This window comes from Argentina anserina, chromosome 6, assembly GCF_933775445.1.
Source record: "Argentina anserina chromosome 6, drPotAnse1.1, whole genome shotgun sequence".
In the NCBI taxonomy this organism is placed as follows: domain Eukaryota; kingdom Viridiplantae; phylum Streptophyta; class Magnoliopsida; order Rosales; family Rosaceae; genus Argentina; species Argentina anserina.
Genome location: NC_065877.1, coordinates 7,027,151 through 7,049,054, shown reverse-complemented (window position 1 = coordinate 7,049,054; position 21,904 = coordinate 7,027,151). Strand labels below are relative to the sequence as shown.

General features: G+C 38.2%; 2 protein-coding genes across 4 annotated transcripts; one reads left to right on the top strand and one right to left on the bottom strand.

Annotated features, from left to right (window-relative positions):
- Positions 1 to 207: 207 nt before the first annotated feature.
- Positions 208 to 3,577, top strand: LOC126797603 (ultraviolet-B receptor UVR8-like). 3 transcript variants are annotated; one of them, XM_050524260.1, is made up of 11 exons: positions 208 to 539; positions 635 to 708; positions 807 to 891; positions 1,087 to 1,224; positions 1,321 to 1,557; positions 1,725 to 1,949; positions 2,167 to 2,210; positions 2,431 to 2,613; positions 2,818 to 2,908; positions 3,023 to 3,063; positions 3,162 to 3,577. In XM_050524260.1, exons 1-11 carry the CDS (start codon positions 341 to 343, stop codon positions 3,282 to 3,284), a joined length of 1,440 nt encoding a protein of 479 aa, XP_050380217.1. In that variant the 5' UTR covers positions 208 to 340; the 3' UTR covers positions 3,285 to 3,577. The 3 variants fall into 3 exon arrangements, with proteins under 3 accessions (XP_050380217.1, XP_050380216.1, XP_050380218.1); XM_050524259.1 differs by having other exon boundaries at positions 209 to 539; positions 3,020 to 3,063; XM_050524261.1 differs by having other exon boundaries at positions 210 to 539; positions 1,731 to 1,949; positions 3,020 to 3,063.
- On the bottom strand, positions 3,457 to 8,385 carry LOC126797602 (transcription factor EMB1444-like). Its single transcript, XM_050524257.1, has 11 exons — positions 8,186 to 8,385; positions 7,644 to 8,047; positions 7,081 to 7,287; positions 6,538 to 6,631; positions 6,415 to 6,456; positions 6,273 to 6,332; positions 4,808 to 5,971; positions 4,597 to 4,704; positions 3,994 to 4,134; positions 3,775 to 3,900; positions 3,457 to 3,692 (listed from the first exon to the last, which is right to left on the bottom strand). Exons 2-11 carry the CDS (start codon positions 7,739 to 7,741, stop codon positions 3,603 to 3,605), a joined length of 2,130 nt encoding a protein of 709 aa, XP_050380214.1. The 5' UTR covers positions 7,742 to 8,047; positions 8,186 to 8,385; the 3' UTR covers positions 3,457 to 3,602.
- Positions 8,386 to 21,904: the final 13,519 nt, after the last annotated feature.

Sequence of the window (21,904 nt, the reverse complement as noted above, 5' to 3'; positions counted from 1 at the left end):
ATTGGGAAGAGTTCTAATCTCACCCGCCACTTGCAAGTTGCAACCGAAAAAACCCTCATGCAATGATTAGAATAATACCACGCGGCACTCCACTGGAGCGCGCCTCACATGCTTCCTTTACCGACTTCCTCCTCTCTTCCAGAAAGTTCCAACACCCTTGCGCTTATAAATTTAGTACTCCAAACACGCGGCTCAGACACTCCCACGTGTCACCTGACGTGGCACTCCTCATATCCTGTAAAACGATCCGCCTCGATTTCCCGAAGAAGAGCTAGACAGACTGAAACTCCGAACCAAAAGACTGTTGCTTTTAGTAAACGGAAATTCAAACTCTGCTCCGATGAACGGGAACGAAGGTGCGAAGATGGAGAGCCGCAGAGAAGCTGCGGTGTACATGTCGGGATATCTACCCGGAGTATCGCCGGAAAAGTCTCCGATGCTGTCTCTGGAGCCGGTGAAGTTTCCGGATCCGATGGACGGCGGAGATTCCTGGAAGGAGGTCTGCGGTGGCGGTTGCGGTTTCGCTATGGCGATATCAGGTTTGATTTTCTCCAGATCTTGACTGACGACTCTTGTTACTTGAATTTACTTTAGTTCGGCTCTGATTTTGTTTTGGTCTGTAAAAATTGATTAGAGAGTGGGAGACTGATGACGTGGGGCTCGGCGGACGAAGAAGGGCAGAGCTACTTGGTTGCAGGGAAGCATGGGGTAATCGTAATGTTGTGATCTTGTAATTACATGAAAGAATTATGGATTTGAGACTAAATTTGGATTCTTATATATGTGGTGTGGTGGCGCGTGTGAAGGAGACTCCAGGGAGTTTTCCTCTCCCAAATGAAGCCTCAGTGGTCAAGGCTGCTGCTGGTTGGGCCCATTGTGTTTCCGTCACAGGTGCAATTCCGTTCCCATGTCCCCCTGGCTTTGTGGATTTTAGGATCATGTATGTATTGGATATTTGTGACCGACCAAAATTTGTTGGAAATGAGGGGAATTGAGTGGTTGAATTCGTTGATGTGACATAATAATGTGGGTGCATTATTAGCAATTTATGGTTTCCGGTCGGTGTCTGTGATTTTTTTATGACAGAGAGTGGTGAAGTTTATACATGGGGCTGGAAAGAGTGTGTTCCATCAGGGAAGGTGTTCCATGATTTGAGCTTGATGGGAAGTATCGAGAAGGATGCTATGACTACTGGGAAACTAAGTTACTTGCCAGCTGAACAAGGTATTTTTGAGACCGAGGTTTATGAGAACCAATGTGGGAGCTTTTTCTGTTTTTGACTGAATTAATGTGATGTTGGTACTTCATTATGCTCTGCAGGAAGACCATTGCCCCGAGGCTTTAATTTTAGCAGTGAGACAGTATCTCATCTTGATGGAAAAAGGGCTGGAGAGGAAGTTTCAAAGCGGAGGAAAACTTCATCAGCTAAATTAGAACCTGAAAGTTCATCAGCTGCTGATGAACTCTTCATGGCATCGCCTTGTCTTGTTACAATGGGTCCTGGAGTGAGGATCACTACGGTTGCTGCCGGTGGGCGGCACACTTTAGCATTATCAGGTAATACCGCGAGGGCAGGAGCTGCCCCTAATGCTTCAGAAATTTTGAGTTAGTTGCTATTTCTGTGTGGTTACACCATATAGTTTTGTAGGTTCTAGGAAGTACGACGCTTTGGAAGATTTTTGATGTAAAGCAAGACACCTGATGGATCATAATTTTAACCGAAGTTTCAGATATGGGACAGGTTTGGGGTTGGGGCTATGGAGGCGAAGGACAGCTGGGTTTGGGTTCCCGGATGAAGATGGTCTCTGCTCCTCATCTCATACCATGCATCGATCAATCTGCTTCTGGGAAGGATAGGTTATTTGCAGTATCTCAAGGTGGTTCAAAATCTCCTGGAAGTTTTGTAAAGGAAATTGCTTGTGGAGGTCGACATAGTGCAGTAATAACAGGTCTGCATTTCATGGTTTGTTTTATACTAGCATTCTTGGTGTTAAATTTTGTACAGTAAGAACAAATAATAATCCCAGGGATTAGGTTTGAAGGTTGTGGCATTAATCTCGGTTGTTCTATCAGTTCTCTTAATTGTTGACAATCAAGTGTTATGCAATTGTCTGCATGTCTTTTTTTTCCTTTTGTTCCAATCGTTAATATGTTTACAATTCGCAGACACTGGAGCACTACTTACTTTTGGCTGGGGCCTGTATGGACAGGTAAGCTTGCTAGATTGTCCTTCATTGAGTGAATGCTTTCCACTGCACCCTCATTAAATTTTGATAGAATCGGCAGTGCTACTCACTAGTAGTTCAACTGGACTAGTATTATTCTTTAACCAAGCTGAGTCCTATAGTTTATATCTGAATGTGGTGTCAATTATACATATACTCACACATATGTATAAATAAGTATTGTAATATTTTTCTTTTGATATAGTGTGGGCAAGGGAACACAAAAGATCAGCTAAAGGCTACTCCTGTGGAGTCATTAGTGGATACTAGAGTGAAAAGTATAACTGCTGGACTATGGCATACTGTTTGCATATCTGTTGATGGCCACATATATGCTTTTGGAGGGAATCAGTTTGGACAATTGGGAACAGGTTGTGAGGAGGCTGAGGTAGGATCACAGTTTTTTGCATTATTAGTTTGGAATGGAAGCATCAATTATTCAATAGTGTTCCGACTAGGACGGTTATTGCTCTTGGCTTCAGCATGCCAAATAAGATCTGCATTGTTTTCTGCTTTTCATTACCCGTTACAGAAAACTAATCTTTGACAGAGGAATTTTGTGTGAACTAAACTCACCCGTGTACTACTTTAGACTCTGCCTAGGCTTCTTAACTCTTCAAGTCTGGAAAACAAGCACGCCAAAGCAGCTTCCTGTGGAGCACGCCATAGTACTATACTAACGGGTAAGGCCAAAGAAACCAATATAATTGGTCTTTGGCTCATTTGGTTTCAAAATAGTTGACAGAACTCAAAACTGCTATGGGTGCTTCATTTATTTGTTTCATTGTTTGCAGAAGATGGTCACTTGTTTAGCTGGGGATGGAACAAGTATGGGCAGGTATGGTCACTATGTTCTGTTATCAGACATTAGGTCTTAAAACAATACATTGCCATATGTTATTACTGAAAATTTGTCTATTGTTGTTTGAATGCAAGCTTGGTCTGGGCGATTCTGTGGATAGGAACCTTCCTTGTAAAGTTTCTCTAGATGGCTGCCTGCCTAAGCATATTGCATGTGGCTGGTGGCACACGCTAATGCTGGCGGACATACCCAATTGAATTGGTGTGCATTGACAGCAGAGGCAAGAGGATGATAGTTAGGAGTGACCGACTAGAGTCGGCTGTTCTTAGATGCACGTTTGGTCTTGTATGTGTGGAATGCAAGATTCTATATATTTCAATACGTGCGTGCATGGAGGAGCATATTGGCTTTGTATTCCAATCTTGGTCGTTATTAGAAGCTAGTAGTCTTTAGACGGCAAATAACAGATGGATTTCTCCGAGTTTGTACACAAATTATAAGTACTTGTAGTGATTCATTTACATTGCACTAGATATTTCCACGGTCTTAACTTTGTTATCTGGTCTTTCAACTCATCAGATCTTGCTTGACAAGGAACTTCTTCTGCGTTGCAGTAGATGTAGAAGAGGCCAGAACACATCCATCCTATGAAAACCCCTGGGAACCTGAGCAAATTATGGGAAATTATCTTTAATCAGGAATAGGATCTAAATATATTTCACACAACATAGCGTAACAAAAATGTACCTCAACAACAAAATGTGCCCATAAGTTGTTTGATCGGGTTTCCATCACACCCTTCAACACTGTTAACTCCAACCGCCTGATAGCTTGGGCGATTTCAAGGAAGAGCCCATGTTCATCACATAACATCTGCAGTGATCAATAGTTACCATTGTCAGGTGACAGTGAGATATTCTGCGTAGAGGAAATGGTTCATACAATTCAGAAAGCGAGGGAACAGACCTCTATGAGCATATGGCCCGGGTGTTCAAGATCTTCTACTACAATGGGACTAATCTGGAGTTCACCTCCAAGTTCAAAAGCCCTGCTTGTCCCATTTGAGGAACTGCTTGGGGTCACATTTGTATTGTTGCAACCAGTTGCCTGCAGCGTCATCTCAGAAAAGTCAAAAAATTGTAATGTAAGTATGCAAATAATAATTTGGTAAGCCAAACTGCGGGTTCCTTGAGGAAAATGATTTGCAAAAAAAAAAAATTGCAAATCCTCACCGAAGCCGTTTGACTTTGCAATGCAGTTAAACATTTACTATATAGTTCCACAGTCATTATGGAGAATTCAAGTTATAGGAAGTGTCTGATGACTGTTCAGTGAAAATCACTAAACTTGACTCATAAGATTTTACAATCTTACTAAAGGCCCGAGGAATGGAAACCATTTCACTTGTAAGGTCATTATGTTAACAATCTCTAGTGTCACACTCATGGTTCTTCAAACTATGAAGTAGTAGAAAACAGTTTTTAGAATATCAATTTCTAAAATTCATATCGCAAGATCATAGCTCCTGAATAGAGAAAATTGAGACGCATACAAATAAACTTTGTATACCTCTTGATCTTGATGTTCATAGGGCTTCAATTTTTCAGCTTGATCAGTCATGCTTCTTAAATACGTCATGTGTTTTATTGTTAGGTCCAAGAGGCCATCAATGCTGCACTGAACTTACAACAGATGAAGAATGCCTAGTTAGAAAAAGATATGCAACTATTTACTGCAGTACTGCCCAACAATAGTAAATGAACGTAAAAACAACACAAACCTTGGCACCATTTGGGACAAGTTCCCGAAGTTCCTTGACACGATCCTGAATCAGCTGTCTATCTCTTGGTCTTAGCTTGGGACTATATCCAGATTTGGCCCTTCTTGCATTGGTGCCGGACAACTTGTGCTCCTTTATAGACGGTGTAGGAGTGTATCCCTTATCTTCATGCTGATTGTCAACCACAGTGTTCATTGTGCCTGTGAAAGAAGATGAAGTCTTGCATCTGGCAGGCAAAGCAGATGTATGGCTCCATATCAGTGGTTCACATTCCATCGTGGCACCCTCTTCAAATTTCAGTTGTTTATAGGGACCTGAAGATTGTCTTGAAGAGGTTGTACATGATTTAATACCATCAGATATGCTAAATGATGTGTCATCTTTGGCTACTGAAGCTTCCAAAAAGTTCTCAGGATCACATGCGTTGGAGAACCATGATGGGTTAATGCTGCTAATAAGATCTTTCTGTACACCAGAGCTGCTACATGTATCATCAATGGAGATGGATAAATCCCACAACTGTTCATCGGTTGGCCTCTGGAAAGATGTTTCAAGTGGTTTGTGTAGCTCACTAGTTTCAAGAAATTCAAAAATATTATTCATACTGTTGTGACTTGTATCTGCTACACTTCCAGCAATGTAAGAATTGAAGCCATATAAGGATTCTCCAAAAACTCCAAAATTATAAATGCCATTCTGAGGAAAGGCAACTAGTTCTTCCTCTTGACAAGAAAAACCGAACAGCTGATTTTCTAGCATATCCAGCAGACTTGGATCTGAAGACTGATTAACTGTATATGGTTCTTTAGTAGAAAAAACTGTCGGACCACCAATCTCACATTCACCTGCATCCTTAAAAACTGATGATTCTATTCCAAATATTGGATCGTCAATGGTTGGTAATTGCATGAACTGCTCCAAAGTCAATAGTGTGGTATTATTCTGTCCGAGGTCATCAAAATCTTCTGACCTTTCAACTTTCAGAGGGTTAATGCCAACAGTTGTTGACTCATATGTGTTCTCCCTTAAACCAGATGATTGTGACCAAGAATGTGGAGCTTGAATGCTCCGAATTATGTTGGAAGATACAGCTTTCCCCATGACATTAGGAATATCATTGAATCTATCTTTCATGAAAACAACTACTGCCAGATCTTCAGCAACCTGAAATCTTGATCGGACAAGAAAGGAAAATATAAGGTTATATGTTTACCATCATACTGACATGAGTGCACACAGAGAGGTACATATACAGTGGGATACCGGATGCAGAAATCAGACTGAGAAGCAACACAAAGTAATTAATTTCCCAAAGGGGAAAGAGCAACATCCCAGACACATGTAGAATGAGCTACAACATATCAAAACAGCTTATAACAAAACACCACAACATGGAATATATATCTAATCTAGAAAAGAAGAACCAATGCAAGAAAAATAAACTAAGTTTAGGATGAGCAAGCACCGTTTCCAAGGAGCCAAATTGCAAAACTCCATGTGGAAGTACAGGTACAAGCAAAATTGTCTGCATGAAAAAGAAAAAGGTAAGTAGGTTTTCAAATAATTTGTAGTAATTACTAAGACTTCAACTGTGCCAAAATTGTTACCTTCACACCCAATGCATACTGAACCAACCATTCATCTGGACACTGCAAACAAAAATATCCATCTTTCAGATAAATTGTTCGGTATATGTCACAAATATTATGAACTTGTTCTACTAAACTTACATCCGGAACCAAGTTCGAGTCAGATTTACTGGTGCGCAAACAATTGAGGAACACCCAGCTATGGTTACCAGTACTTGCAACCTCACCGACAATCCTGAGAAATTATTCAAAACTACTTAATAAAAAAGTTACCAACTTTCAGATTTCCAAAAGTATGAGAACCCAGAATTTTCAAGGCATTGTATCTCTTCAAAAAATAAAAATTATGCAATGTAGGGACAGTTACAATGGTTCAATTTTTATAGCTCTGTTTACATCAGAGTGTTCTGCCAGGACTATGGAAAGAGAGTGTGGAAAACCATAGTAGTCAAGGTGATCTCGCACAACCAGATTATTAGGGACGTCTGATGGGGATAAATAATCAAAATGACATAGAGTTGATGTCTTTTATATCATTATTTTTGAGGCTGCAAGAACTTACCAACTACAAACTCTATTTTTGGTGGAAAATATTGCTACTTCTTCATCTTTTCATACATATTTTGAGCATGTTTCAAATCTTTGAAAATAATTTACAAAGATAAGGTCAAAATAAGATTGTACCCCTTTCCAAATGTGTACTGAATATGTGACATATCAGCCACTGCAAGTCCAATTGAATAGCCAGTAGATCCATGGTCGGGTATCCTTGTTGCACACTTCTTGAAAGTTATCTCATTCGTCTCACCAAAGTAAAAGTTATCTGTTGCATCATCCACAGTTTCTCTCGGTTTCGGTTGGTGACAGTAGCCATCCTCCCATCTCAAAATCCTTTAGACAACAAAACAAAAAAGTATCAACTGGGGATCACCAGAAACTTGAAGCTACTTTTCAAGAATAGTAGATTGTATGCTTCATTTATAATTCTAAAAGATGAAGAGCAAAATCTTACACCATGTTAGGCAGTCAGGAACCTAATGGCGATTTTAACAAACGAATCTAACAGGCCAAAGCTAGAATCATGCAGAAAAGATTGGAACTTCGGAAATATAGATGCATTTTTATGAACAAATCAAAATTATGAACCCAAATTATGCCACTCACAATGAAATTAGTACCAAATGCCAATTTCTTAACAAACAAACAAAAAACCGAAACCGAAAGAATGGCCAAGAAAGACAACTCACAAATCAGTCTGATGCCTCAGCTTCCAAAAGACCCCATAATTCCAAAGCGAATTGCTGCAGATGCTCTTCAATAACTGCCTCAGAGCAGTAGTCCCCATCTCTTTTAACTCTCAAATATTAAACTAACAAACGCGATCAATCACATTCAAAAACAAACCACAACGACAAAACACAACGACACCCTAGCTGCCCCTGTACGAAGCTCGACCCGCCTGCTTAATCCGTAGTCCTGCTCTTCGTTTAATCGGCGGACCAGTCGAAAACAATCCCATCGCTAAACTCTCCCCTTCGCTCTCTCCTTCTCTCACTCACTCACTCACTATAATTAAATAACTTTATGAAGAAAAAAAAAACCACTCAAGCAAACCCCGAATCAACCAATAAAGTTTCGGTGTTCATAATTTCTGCAAACAAAAGAAAAACAAGAAGAATGTCACTGAGTTGGACCCGACAAGCCAAATCGCATAATCATTCGAGACACACGTAAACAACTTAGACTGATCAGCTACTTCAACAAGTGACAAAGGAGTTGTCTTTTATACCTCTAAAATCGAAGAAATGGCTCTTGGTGTTCATATTCGTGAGCTTCCATGACTCCAGTTATAAGTGACTTTTGTAAGGAAGAAGCAAAATGGCTTTTACCGCACTCCAAAAGCTCTCGAAAAGGCAACAAAGTCTTGAGTTCACTCGTCGGGAGGGGTCGGGATCAGTTTATATAACAAGTTGCCGCCACCGGAGAACCGATCTTTGGGCGGATTTGAAACTCGTTCCAAAGTCGGATTCTATAATATTCCTCTGGACGAACAGAAGTGGCATTGGGTGCCCACGGATCTGTTTTTTTAATGGGCCGAAGGAGGGCCCGCGATCTGGTACTCTTTTAATTAAATATCAAGAAATAATAATGGAGGGGGTTCGAGGTAACCGCGTAGGTAAGCGAGCAGTGAATCTGGTTGAGAAACTCGCGCCTTTTGGCGGGTTCCATGACGTGGGCCGCACTGCCCCATAAACGGCACGTCGCACCGTCCATTCTTTTTTCTTTTTTAATTTAACTTCCCACGGGAAAAATAAAATGTAAACATTTAGATTTTAATGTGTAAATCAACTCTATAAAATTGCAGCTAAAATAGAAGTGTTTAAAGCATTTAAAACTAAGATTTAAATTTATAAGTACGAACAGTTCATGTTTGACAGATTTGGTGCGTCCATTAGTTTCACTACGTTTGATACCTTAACGAACATTATTTTGGTTGAAAAGTTACAGAAGTAATCTACACAATAGACTCCTAAAATTGAACTGTGGAGATGTGAAAATGTAATCGAAAAGTTTGTGAATGAGTTATCCCTTTAAAAACTCAAAAAAGAGATTTCTTAGTTGAATGGCTATATATATAATTATATAGAGGTTCGTGAATTTTGGGCGGGACACTTCATTTTGTTTTGAACTAGTTTTTTTTATATGTAAAGTTATGAGTTTAATTCTATGTTTTGTTTATTTCACGAGGTGGTATTGTGTTTAATCATATATTTTTTTCAATCTTTATTCTACATGTTATTTAATGAGAGACATTGATAGAAAAATTAACATAAACATTGCGTGAAAGAACATATTAAGATCAGCAATAACAATGACAGCAGGATATATATAATTTCCTACCTTATATATTAAAACTCATACAAACAAATTAGGCAAGTACTTCTATGTTTATACAGTTTATATACGTAACGCTTCTACAACTGATAAACGTTGACTTAGATATAACTAAACCATTCGATTAAGTATTATGCACTTGCATGAATGATTGCATCTAAGAATGAAGGTCAGAAACTACAAAGTCCAAATCATTTCAATTATACTCACTTAATAGACACGAGGTGGGTAGCCTTACGTATTCTGAAGCAGTCGAGTGTTGACCTCAGGGCATATATTTTTTAGCTACCGGTTGTGTGATTTGTTTATAAGTGGTTGTAACTTGTAAGATACTAAAATGTATTATGTGTCACACACAAAAAAAAGATGCCGGTGTACTGATGCATTGAGACGAATTGTCCAGTTGGGTTTTGCTCTTTGCACATGAAAACAGTGTTCCTTTTAATTCTCAACCCGCGTGCATGTCATTGACAAAAAAAAAGGTTTTGATAATAAAAGCATTTAAAGACCCAAAATGTTAATTAGAACTTCTAGTTAAGCTTCTGATAAATAAGGACATGTGCAAAATCTATACTCTTTAAAGTTTAAGTTATTACAAGTGTGTCACTCTAACCCTAACTGACCCCTACATTCTCTCTTATAAACCGTCTCTCTTAAACTCTTCATATCTCTCACTTTTCTCTCTCTTTTTCTTCTTTCCCTCTCTCTTTCTCTCTGCAACTGTAACAAGCACATAGAAATTTCAAACCAAAATCGCTCAACCTTCTCTCTCTCTCTCTCTCTCTCTCTCTCTCTCTCTCTCTCTCTCTCTCTCTCTCTCTCTCTCTCTCTCTCTCTCTCTCTCTCCCCAACCCGAGACAATCCTCCAACGCCGGGATCAGATTTGCCGACGAAGTTCATCTCTCTCTTCCTCGTCCGTTGCCGTGCCTATCTTGCGTTCTCAAATGTTAGATAAACTTGAATCTATATGCTTAAACCCACTACAATCTCTATTTGGGTAACTATCTATCTAGGTAACAAAACCTTGAATCTCTATCGTCGTTTGAATATCTATGTCGGATATACTGATTAGTCTTCTTCATTTGAATATGAACCTTTCTTCCTCTCATGGATTCAAATCTCTATGTTAGATATTGTAGTTAGGTTTGTGAGAGATTGTTACATGAAATTGTGACTATACTCAGTTTTGATTAGTTTGTGCTAGTGTTGATATCATAGTACTTGCAGTACGAGATCGATTGTGGAGCTAATATGATTAATGAATGGGTAATGTTATATAGCTTCTTTTGCGCGTTTTGAATATCTAAAATTTTGTTCAAGTAATTGATTCTTCATACATGTAACTCTGTAAGTAACTGTGGAAATATTGAAATTTTGTTCAAGTAATTGATTGTTCATACGCCTCGAGTTGGATAGGTAACTGTGTGAGTGTAAAGTAATTGTGTCAATATATTTGTTATTATCAGTTACTTAAATAGTTACAAGAGCATATACTGATAATATTGAGTAACTGTCTAGGTAACCATATTGGTAACTCTGTTGAAATTGAGTAACTATCTTGATAACTTATATTGATGATATCAGTCACTTAAATAGTTACAAGAGCAAATACTGATAATATTGAGTAACTATATTAACATTGTGTAACTATCTAGGTAACTATATTAGTAACTCTATTGAAATTGAGTAACTATTAGTAATTAGATTGCAATTGAGTAACTATCTTGGTAACTATATTAGTAACCTTGTTGGAATTACGTCATTGTCTTGGTAACTATATTAGTAACTATGTTGGAATTGAGTAACTGTCTTGGTAACTATGTTGGTAATTATCTGGTAATGTCAGGATATAGAGACATGATAATGGACTAAATGTGTTAGTATATTATGAAACAAGTTAATTAACTGTTTGAGTAAGATTTGTTTTTGTCATTTCCAAGAACCAGTTTACCAATTCAAAAACTCTCTTCTTTGCTTCAAAGAGTACGGTTCTATACCTGAATGTGCAATGAAGCGGCTGGATGAGACTCCATTTAGGAGGCTTTTTCGAGCGATATAGAAAGGGCTTGTGAAGGGGGGTATCAAATCAAATAAGCAAGTCGTCAAGGCTAAAGTTATGTTGGACACCTGGGCTTACTCTGAAACTCTCTCCATCTTTCCGATTTCTATATTCTCTCTCTCCACCTCATCCATCGAACACCACTCTCCATTATCTCTCTCTCTCCTCCCTAATTTAATACATTTTCTCTCTCTCTCTCTCTCAAATTGAAGACGATGAAGTCGATGCAACTGCGACCCAACTTCTTGAAGGAGAAGATAAATCTTTCATAGTCGCCCAACCCTAGCTCCAGTAAGCCTACGGTTCCGCTAAAGCATAAAGCCTTGTGCCTCGCCTTCAAATCTTAACTATACGGCCTCTGATTCCAAACTTTTCTCGCGACCATCGACACTGAATCCTCTCAAACAGAGGCTTGAGATGGTTCCTGAGAACTATATCTATAGATTGTTAAATATCTTTCTTGTTTCAAGAGACTTGATACAGAGCAACAAGTAATATAGACAATGGTCTAAATATCGTTTATCAGTATCGTATCGGTCGAGTAAAATGATATATTGGAGATATATCGATATATCTCGGTTTCATCGGATTTGCTTATTTTCAATAAAATTTATAAAATTATACTTTAATATGTATCAAATAAACTAAACAAACGGTAATAAGTAAACTAAAGAAAATAAATACTTAATTTTGTGACAATTAAAGTACACGAACAACACCTAATAATAAAAATAGGTATTTAAGAATGATTATTTAGGCTTCAAATTCATCATATATATTTAAAATATATATATAAATTAAAAATATATATAAGTTTTTCAAAAAAAGAAAGGAAAGAAATATTAAAAAATTAAAAAAATTTGAAAAATTTGTTTGAGGAGGAACGAAACGAGAATAATAACGACATAATGGAAAATAACGTAACACTTTATTGATTCATAATGGTGCCTATATATATGCATTACATAACCTGAATCTCGTAAGATTTAGAGTCCTAATCTATTACGGAGATGCAAATCTATTTCTAACAGGAAACCTAATAAGGCTAAGACACACACAAGGGTAGAATAACAATTCTCCTGGAATACTCCTCATTGTGTCGCATGCCTAGGTTGCATGGTGCACACATCGTTGCCTCGGTAAAAACCTTGTCAAGCAAAATAAAAACCTCTTGGGTAAAAACAAAAGCTTGAATGAAGGGAAAAAGAGCACAACGCACCATCTCCATTTGATAACATCATATGAGGTAGACTCCCCCTGAAGTTTACGAAACAACTCTCCATGATTAGTGTCATAATCATGGAGTACAAATAACAACGTATACAACGTTCATTACATGTTTCTCAAACGTAGTCTTGGGCTAATGATTAATTATTAATCTAGCCACACATCCTTATATCATACATGCTATACTTAGCCAAACGTAGATCTTAGGGAACAAGATTTCATAACAACTCAAAACAAGAGTTTGCAATGAAAATCAGATTCTCGGGTAGAATGGCATTCACTCACTTAAATGGTCATAACTTCTTCGTCAAAATAGATATCAGAAAACCGTAAAATTTTCTGGAAAGTAGACACTCGTGGCTTTCCAATGGCATAAAGTTCACAACCTAATTCGATCGGAGCAGTTCACAGTGCTATGTCAAAGTTGACTAACTTGCAAATTTTCAGACAGAATTGTCCTACTTTGCTAAAACGGCCATAACTCACTCAATATGATATATATGAATAAATGGTTGGTGTTCCCTAAAAAGAAGACACATAGATCTTTCCAACGGTACTAATTGCACCATATTTCATCAAGTGAGCTGTCTTGTAGGTCTCGTTGAAGTTGACTTATGAAACTTGACATATTCTGATTTGTCACATTCAATGTGTCTTTCACAAAGGAATGAGGGAATGGACCAATGAAGGACTGATTTTGGTCCGAGACGGAACCGTACGCATCATTTACGCTACCAGTGTCAACTGCTATACCAAGGCATACGTTGATGTTGCTGGAGCTGCTAGCGGCGTTGGTGTGGTTAGGATTTGTGTTGGTTCACTAAGTGTAGAACTAAACCCATGTCAAATGAGCAATGCAAGTCCAATGACAATGCATAGACGCATAGTTAATCACGTCATAATGAAAGCAATAGTGTCCCAAGAACACTAACATGTATCAATGTATAGCTCATTGAATCTCTTCTTCATCTATATTTAGACGGAATCGAGAATCAAGAATTAGCTTTCATATGAACACATATGGGTATGAGTTCTTGCAACCGATTGTACTACGTTCTCTCGAACGTCGCAATCTGATTACATAAGCTCTCCGTGGTCTAGAGGCATTTAAAGTCCCTAGGGCACTCTCATATCTGCGTCAAGATCCATTTACAGATATTCTATTACCACTATCATATGCTGCAAATCAGTTTTCATGGACACTACTACTGATCAAGTAGCGGAAAGCAATTATGTCCATAACGAGAGAATATAACTCATCGTAGTCAATACTAGGATAATGAGACAATCTTTGCGCCATAAGTCCTGCATATATCGCATGACTTCATCTTTCTCATTACACTTACGAACAACAACCAACATAACAAGTCTAGTTCAGCCTGTATTGATTCTTTCCACTTCGGTCAAATTGCTCATTGTTAATACTTTACAACGGAATAAGAGCATTAGCGAATACATCATCAATCATGTGAGATCAATCCATTAACACACATGCGTGCGCTGTAACGATAAATTTGTGAGATTTCTATTCTTCTCTAACATCAACAAAAGGAGTCTGTAGCGTCCCACAAAAACTTAGTTGATACACATGTCCATCTTTGCGTTTGCCGCAGTTGTTTTGTGACCCTGACTAGTACATCTTTGCGTTTTCCACCCTTGTTTTATGGTGCAATACCACGGGCGCCGACAACACCATAACATACAATGGTACCATCGTCGGCTTCATTCCCACTGTCAGGGATGGTTCCAACGGTGCTAGGACCAGGTCGTATAAAATTCTCCCATGTTCTGAGAGTTCCAATCTTACCGGCACATCACAGCATTTATGTGCGATCTTGATACTTTCGCAATATTGATAAAGTCATTGAGCATCGAATCTTTGACTTTCTAGAGGTCGATAATGCGTTGCACATTTGCTCACTTTGAGTAGTGCAGAATCTTAATGAGACATAGTGTCACACCATGTCAATTCATGGTATTCTATATCTCCCCCTAACGACGGGAAGTATGTCTCATCAAAGTGACCGTCTGCTAATATCGCATGATAGAGATTTACGGTTGTAGATTGGAAATAGCGGACAAGTGTTGGTGATTCATAAATCATAACCAACCAAAATACTTAATCGTTTCATGTAGACCCATTGAGATTACTACAATAGAGACACATAAACAACGTAACCAAATAAGCGTTAGTGAAAAGAACGTTGGGATCGTATCCAGTAACCATCTGGTACGTACTAAACATTTGGTGAGTTGTGGGTCTTAAACGAATAAGTGTCGCTGCATGCAATATCATTACATATTCCCATGCAAACATCGGCAAGTTAGTACCCATAACTAAGTCTGAGCTCTGCTAGATCGTGCAATGAACGAACATGAGGAATAATATGTTCAACGACGACCACAGTAGACATGCAAAACGAAATCATCAAAGTCGTGGAAGTGAACTCTCCAACGGTATCCAATCAAATAGATTTGAGAGGATGGAAAGGGTGGTGAGCCCTTAGTATGATGATCATAGCTAAAAACTTTAGCAAATACAGCGTTTCTTGTGGATAGCAAAGCGGCGTGTGACCAACGCGTCAATGCTCTTAACCTATACCATAAATATACCGAAAAATGTCTGCATTCGGTTTGATAGGGTCCATTAATGTCACCTTAAATACTTTGTATGAATGGAAAGTTCTCGGTTAGAGCCTTAGCAAATAAGGACTTCTTTGAAATCTAGCAAGAGAACAAACTTTGTAAAATGAGCGATGGGCATTAGAGATTGTCATGGAGGCATTAGAAAACAAGAGATGTATCACAAGCTCCTGTGAAGGATGATATGCCACCACTGACGGCCGAAATGTCGTGGAGCTGCCGAGAGGGGCAAGCTCAGCCTCACCATGTGGAGCACGGGTGAGGTGGTCCTTTAATCGCTTCATAAACATGAAAATAGATGATCATGTGAATTTCAAAGAACTCAAATCATCATATCTCGTTCAAAATGACCAAAAATGATCATGTCAAAACCGAGAAGATAGCAAAACCGAACCCATGATTCAAAGAATCTTGAGTGACATAAAGCTACTGCTGCAGGCAAATAAAGTTATGTCTGCAGGCGAACAAAGCTACTGTCTAAGCTAGAAAAAGCTATTGTCAATGAAATCTGACTATTCCTCTCCATTCTCAACACAAATATAAAGATGAAAATTCATCATTGGCATGTATGGCCTTTAAAACTTAGCAAGGCACTAAGATATAAAACATAATCTCCGCACGAGATCCGTAAACAACTTCATGCGCCGTAGGACAGTGTGGGTGGTTACGCAATTAGCAAGACACTCGATTTCACGGCGAGACATGCTCAAAATAAAATTAAGAGAGTCAACGACGCGGTGAACTTCTCTAGACAATACACCATATGATATTATAAGAGGGGGATTAAAACAAATGTGCAATCTCATTGAGTGTATCACATGGCAATAGAACTACATTCTTCAACTTAAGAGTTGGAAAAAACATGGTATCAGAGCAGTTGAATACCAAACAATTAGGGTGGTAAAAACCATCCAATTGGTGTGGGTGGTCACCAATAATAATAAAATCGTTAGAGCTATGAAATGACTTGGAGAAAAACTAGAAAATTAACTGGAAAACCATGTCAAAATAACTCAAAACCGGGTGAAATTTAGACTGGGAAAACATGGCAGTAAAAATTATGGGAAATATACCGGAAAAAATAACGAGAAATGACGAAAAAATCGCTGAAACTCGCCGGAACCGGCGGCACCGATTGCCGAAAAACCGGTCGGCGGCAGTCGGAGCTAGCCAACAAGGAGACCGGGGCTGCTGTCCGACAGGGGATGCCGGTAGGAACCTGATGCTGGCACTGGAAACGCCGGCAAGTGGCCGGAAGGCGGACAAAACGCCGGAAAACGTTTCAGAACCCCAGAATAGTAACCGAGAAAAATGACGTCAATTTTGACGTTCCGAGGTCCGTTTTCCAAATTTTAAGTTCCAAATTCACAATGTAGTACTTTTGGGTCTCATATAACCCAAAAGCGGCCAATTTAAAAACCATGTGAGTTGCAAACGTTGACCATTCATGCTAGATTTAAGACAAATAAAATTCTCACGAGTTCATTTAAGAAATACGAGAAATTTTATTGAATATGCCAATATGTAATAAAACACAAACAAGCTTCCAATTCCAATAGAGGACTTAAGCTAAAGTCGAGCAAAAAACATGGCAATGCCAACGTCATACTTGAAAAATAGTAAGCATAAAATATAGTCAAAATAGATTGACTAATCAAAAGTCCGTAGCAATAAAATCTTGCATACCGGATCGGGAGAAGCCTTAGCCTGAGGCTCAAAAAATTTGCTTACTTGAGGATGGAATAATGTTACATTTCCATCTCCAAAATTCCCTCAAGAAATAGATACAGGTGCCAAAAATGGCATGTGTTTCTCGGATGTAGAGCATGTTTCTAGGTCAACTCTGGTAATGCAACGTCATAAACGTTTATTGAATCACTCTAAGTGTGTCTCATACTCATAGAATTCGTTATTTTTGAGATCTTTTGTCAGCAAATAGTGCTGCTTCATAGTCATGAATTTCAACTCAAATAAATGAGTACATAAACCTTGGGATTATCGTTTATAGACATGAGTTTAAGAAATAACAGTCGCGAGGACGACACATCCATAAGAAACGAGGGTTGTATAGGTTTCGAATAATCGAAACTATTCAAGTATGTAACCGGGATTAGAAGGATTGTGATGTATATGGTCACAAAATAATCGATGCATATCGGCGATTCTCATGGACCACACGAAATCGATTTCTTCTCTTTAAATAATAACGTGACTCCCCCAGGACCGCCACATGAAAAACGTCGACCAAGAGGGGAATCACATCCCTCTTTGTTCTCATCGGCGTTATAAGAAAGACCGGAAAATAGACATGAAGAAGGCTAATAAGGCCCGATAATTTATATATATATATATATTCAAAAGCATCAACTTTTAAAAAAACATACTTGTTAGTCTGCCAAATAGACCGCATATAATTAAATTGCTCTGCAAATCGATCGTCATGCAGGAAGATGCTTGATGAATTCATTTTCGATCTTCGTACTGATGTCATAAATTGTGCATGAGTAACATCCATCTCAGGCATGGATGTCATCACAGTGGTACGACAATTGATCATTTTTCCTATACGAGCACGTGAAACGTAGTTAGAAAACCAAAACGTGCAAATAAATGATTAAAGAAACAAATAGGAAAAAGAAAAGGAGAAAAGAAATAGGTTTTAAAGCCCAAGGGTCTATTTGGGCTCAGCAGGCTATAGGCCCAAAAGGGGCTGCTAGGCTGGGTCGTGCGGGTCGGATCTGGAGAATCCGGGTCGGGTTCTGGATATGCAGAATGGGGGCACGGCTGGACCTCCGGGAAGCGTGTGTCCGACGTCGGAAGCGCAAGGCGTCGGGAGGAGCTTTGAGGTAGGATGCATGGAATCGGGTGCGGGTATGTGGAAGCGAAGCGTTTGGAAACGCGGAAGCGATTTTTTTCAAAAATTAAGGAAGCGGATGCGCTTTGGAAGCGTCAGAATAATAAATATATATTATATACTATTTTTATCTTTTATTTTTTTAATTATTTTATCCAGTTTTAAAATAACTTGATAACTATTAATAACTTTTTTTCTAAACCATGATTATCCTTGGTTATAGCAATATTAAAGCTTCTTTTCAAAATTCAAACAAAAGAAGGTCCAGTATAGTGTGAAGTTATTGGCCACGTGCAAGTCAAAGACACATTACTAGATGAAATTGAATAAAAAAAATGTTCGTCTTCTCTCTATCTAGTCAAGATTTTCTTCATATCTCTCCCCAACTCTTTCTCTTTTCTCTGATGCTATTCATTTTTAACCGCTTGAATAAATTAAAAGAAGATGAGACGACAAGAAGAGACTCAAGACATTGATTGATGAAATAGAGGAAGGGAATGAATCGCGCTTCCAATTTGGAAGCCAACGCTTCCGCCGCACTTCCAATTAGGAAGCCAACGCTTCCACCGCGCTTCCAGTTTGGAAGCCAACACTTCCGCTACGCTCACAAACCCTCTTTTTCTGGAATCGCGCTTCCGCTCCCGCTTCCGCTTCCGAAGCGGGAATCGGTCGTCAAGGAAAGCTTCCGTGCTATGTAGGCTTTGAGACTTGTTGGGTTGGGGAAATTTGACGACATCTCGTCTTTGAAGGGAGTTGGAGGAAGAATCTGGGTCGTCATGCTTAAGCTTGCATGGAGGCGTCTTCGATTTTGGGTCCGTCCGGCTGGATCGGCGGGGCAGTTGTTGTCCGTCGGAAAAGGGAGTTGGAGGAAGAAGATAGGGTCCGGGTGCCCAGAGAAAATTCATGGGTGCCCATAGCAAAGTCGATTTCAGTATTTCTACTTTTTCGACAACTATTTGTCGGCTTTCGAGGCGAATTTCCGGCAATGTCCAGAAGAACAAGGCTGCATGAATATGGGCTAGGATTTATTTTTTTGTCTGGTGGCCTCATCGCTCAGACACTTTAAAACAAAGTGATGATAACATGTTTGAGGAGGAACGAAACGAGAATAATAATGACGTAATGAACATAGCGTAACACTTTATTGATTGATAATGGTGTCTATATATATGCATTACATAACATGAATCCCGTAGGATTCAAAGTCCTAATATGTTACGAAGATGCGAATCTATCTCTAACAGGAAACCTAATAAGACTAAGACACACATAATGGTAAAATAGTAATTCTCCTAGAACAAAATAAAAAAAATCAAAATTTGACCGATAGTTGACCGTTGACCGTTGACCGGTATATTCAACCGATATGGGCGATTTCGTATTATTTTTTTAAATATCACCGATTTAACGCCAATATATTCGATATTTAAAACACTGAATATAGTGAGTTTGTAACTGTTTGTGTAACTATGATAGCACAAAAACTGTGTTGTAACTTGTAACTATCTTCGTAACTGTGCTCATAATTGTGTTTCTATTAAGTAACTACTTGGTAACTGTGTGTAAATTACACAGACAGTAAGTGCAATGTTGAGGGATACAAAAGAGTAGAGGAAATGTCGGCCAATATTCCCAAGGCAACCATTTTCACAGTGTTTTCCTTGGAACACACTTTATTTAAAAGTACAAAGATTTTGAGATTTTAACAGTTACTCAATAATTACATGTACATGTTGTTAAGTTCTTGTAATGTTACTTCAAGTACTGGCTAGTTTGCGAGTTAAATGAAGTTAAATATTCATGTAATCACTAAACTGTCAAATAACTACTAATGTAACCAACTTACTCAAGTAACTTCTTATGTAACTATTCAAGTAACTGGCCACTACGTATGTAACTGATTTTGTAACTACACAATTATTGGTCATGCACCTAATTATTTGTAGGGTATATGTAACACTCTAAATTGCACCTCATCAGCCTAAGTACGTCACAATGTCGTGTAACTGGCGATGTAACTACTCAATTATTTGTTAACTACTCATGTAACTAGTCCTGAAACTAAAATTAATTGGTTAATGATGTAACTACTTTGTTATTGATCATGTCACTACTTAGGTAATTATGTAACTTATGTAACTTGACATGTAACTACTGTGGTAACGAATTATGTAACTAAATATTTGTAGTGTCTCTGCATGAAAACATGTATCCGACTAAGCAGATGGTCAGGTAACTGGTCATGTAACTATTTACATAATTGTTTTTAACTAGCCATGTAACTCTGATTGCCAATGTAATTGGTAGTGTGATTGTTAATGTAACTATAAATTGAAATTACTGGGAATGTAACTTTAATTAGTTACTTGCCGTAGCAGTTGTGTTATTTAGATTGCTGCGAATATAGCGTTTCGACTATATACATAGCAGCTTGTTACTAGTTTGTAATTAATCAAGTAACTGGCAATGTATCCATTATGTAACTTGTAGTGTAACTAGCTATATAACAGACAGTCTGGCAAATGGATTGAAACTAATCATGTACCGGTCATGTAACCGAAAGAATCATGAATAACTAGGCATATAACATCAACAAGAAACTTGCTCGTTAGTGTAAAACATATTTTCACTTGTCAATTTTATAACTATCATGCAACGGTAATGCATATTGTACTAAGAATGATAGTTACATGCAAAGTTACAAGTGTAATTATAATGATAGTACATAGTTACAATAATAGTCATAATTGACAGTTGATATCATGTCAGTCACAATAGTAATCAAAACAATCACAACATCCAAAATGAAAACTACAAGGTCAGATTGAGTGATAGTTACTTCAATATGTTTGGATAACTGTACTAACATCAAGTAACTGTCTTGATAACTATATTGACGTTAAATAACAGTATGGGTAACTGACTATGTAACCATGTTAATAATTGTTTATTAACTGTCTCAGGAACTATATATGTCTCCTCATCAACCCAAAAGGATCCATCGACTATCCATACAAAATTGATTTTCTCTCACACATTCTATCAAACACCTTATGTGCATCTATCGCTTAACCCTTTTGAACTACATATCTACCATAGACCACCCACCAAGCACAAAAAATTAACGAGATACGTCAAGGCCGAGGTGCCGTCAACGAGATATGCCGAGCTCTAAAGATGAGATCTAGATTGTTGAGTTGTTGTTGTTCTTGAAAGCTCAAACAATAGCCTAACCTTATCCTCCTCCCTCCTCCTCCATAGCGAGCAAAGCCATTAGAGTCGGCAACTCCGAAGAGGATGAGAGAGATTGGATGAGATCTCGATCGTCTGGGAGTTTGGTGATCACTCGGCTGGTGATTTGGTTTTGGGGTTCATCCTTTTCAGAGAGAGAGAGAGATTAGAATACTTGAAAGTTATTTGGAGTGAAATCATGTAAAAATATAAGGAAAGGGTATAATGGTCTAAGTAAATAATGAGAACAACCTCATTTTATTATTTCTTAAACAAAATATATACATTTTTATCATGTACATACTATAACAAAACAACTTTTTATCAGGTGATAAACATGGGTATTTTTATTCATTTTGATTCTGAAGTTAAAAAGCGAGTAATGTATCATCAAAGACACCAGTCGATATTTTTTTATCATTTCAACATTCAAAATGATCCTTTTTAATAATTTCTTCAAAAAAACTCTAATGCATGTCGTGGCTGCTAGCGTATCGACAATTGGACCGACGATATATTCTTAATTAGGCAAAAATGTCAATTTGCATCCTAAACTTGGTCATAATTGTTTGTTTGGACCCCGAACTTGCATTTGAGTC

Bases quoted from the DNA above. Each gene is read 5' to 3' on its own strand.
- LOC126797603 (XM_050524259.1), top strand. From the start codon at position 341: ATGAACGGGAACGAAGGTGCGAAGATGGAGAGCCGCAGAGAAGCTGCG. The intron at 2,211-2,430 runs GTAAGCTTGCTA...CTTTTGATATAG, and splicing joins GCTGGGGCCTGTATGGACAG to TGTGGGCAAGGGAACACAAA. The intron at 2,909-3,019 runs GTAAGGCCAAAG...CATTGTTTGCAG, and splicing joins CCATAGTACTATACTAACGG to AAGATGGTCACTTGTTTAGC.
- LOC126797602 (XM_050524257.1), bottom strand. From the start codon at position 7,741: ATGGGGACTACTGCTCTGAGGCAGTTATTGAAGAGCATCTGCAGCAAT. The intron at 6,632-7,080 runs GTACAATCTTAT...ATAATTTCTCAG, and splicing joins CAGTACACATTTGGAAAGGG to GATTGTCGGTGAGGTTGCAA. The intron at 6,457-6,537 runs GTAAGTTTAGTA...TTTTGTTTGCAG, and splicing joins ACTCGAACTTGGTTCCGGAT to TGTCCAGATGAATGGTTGGT.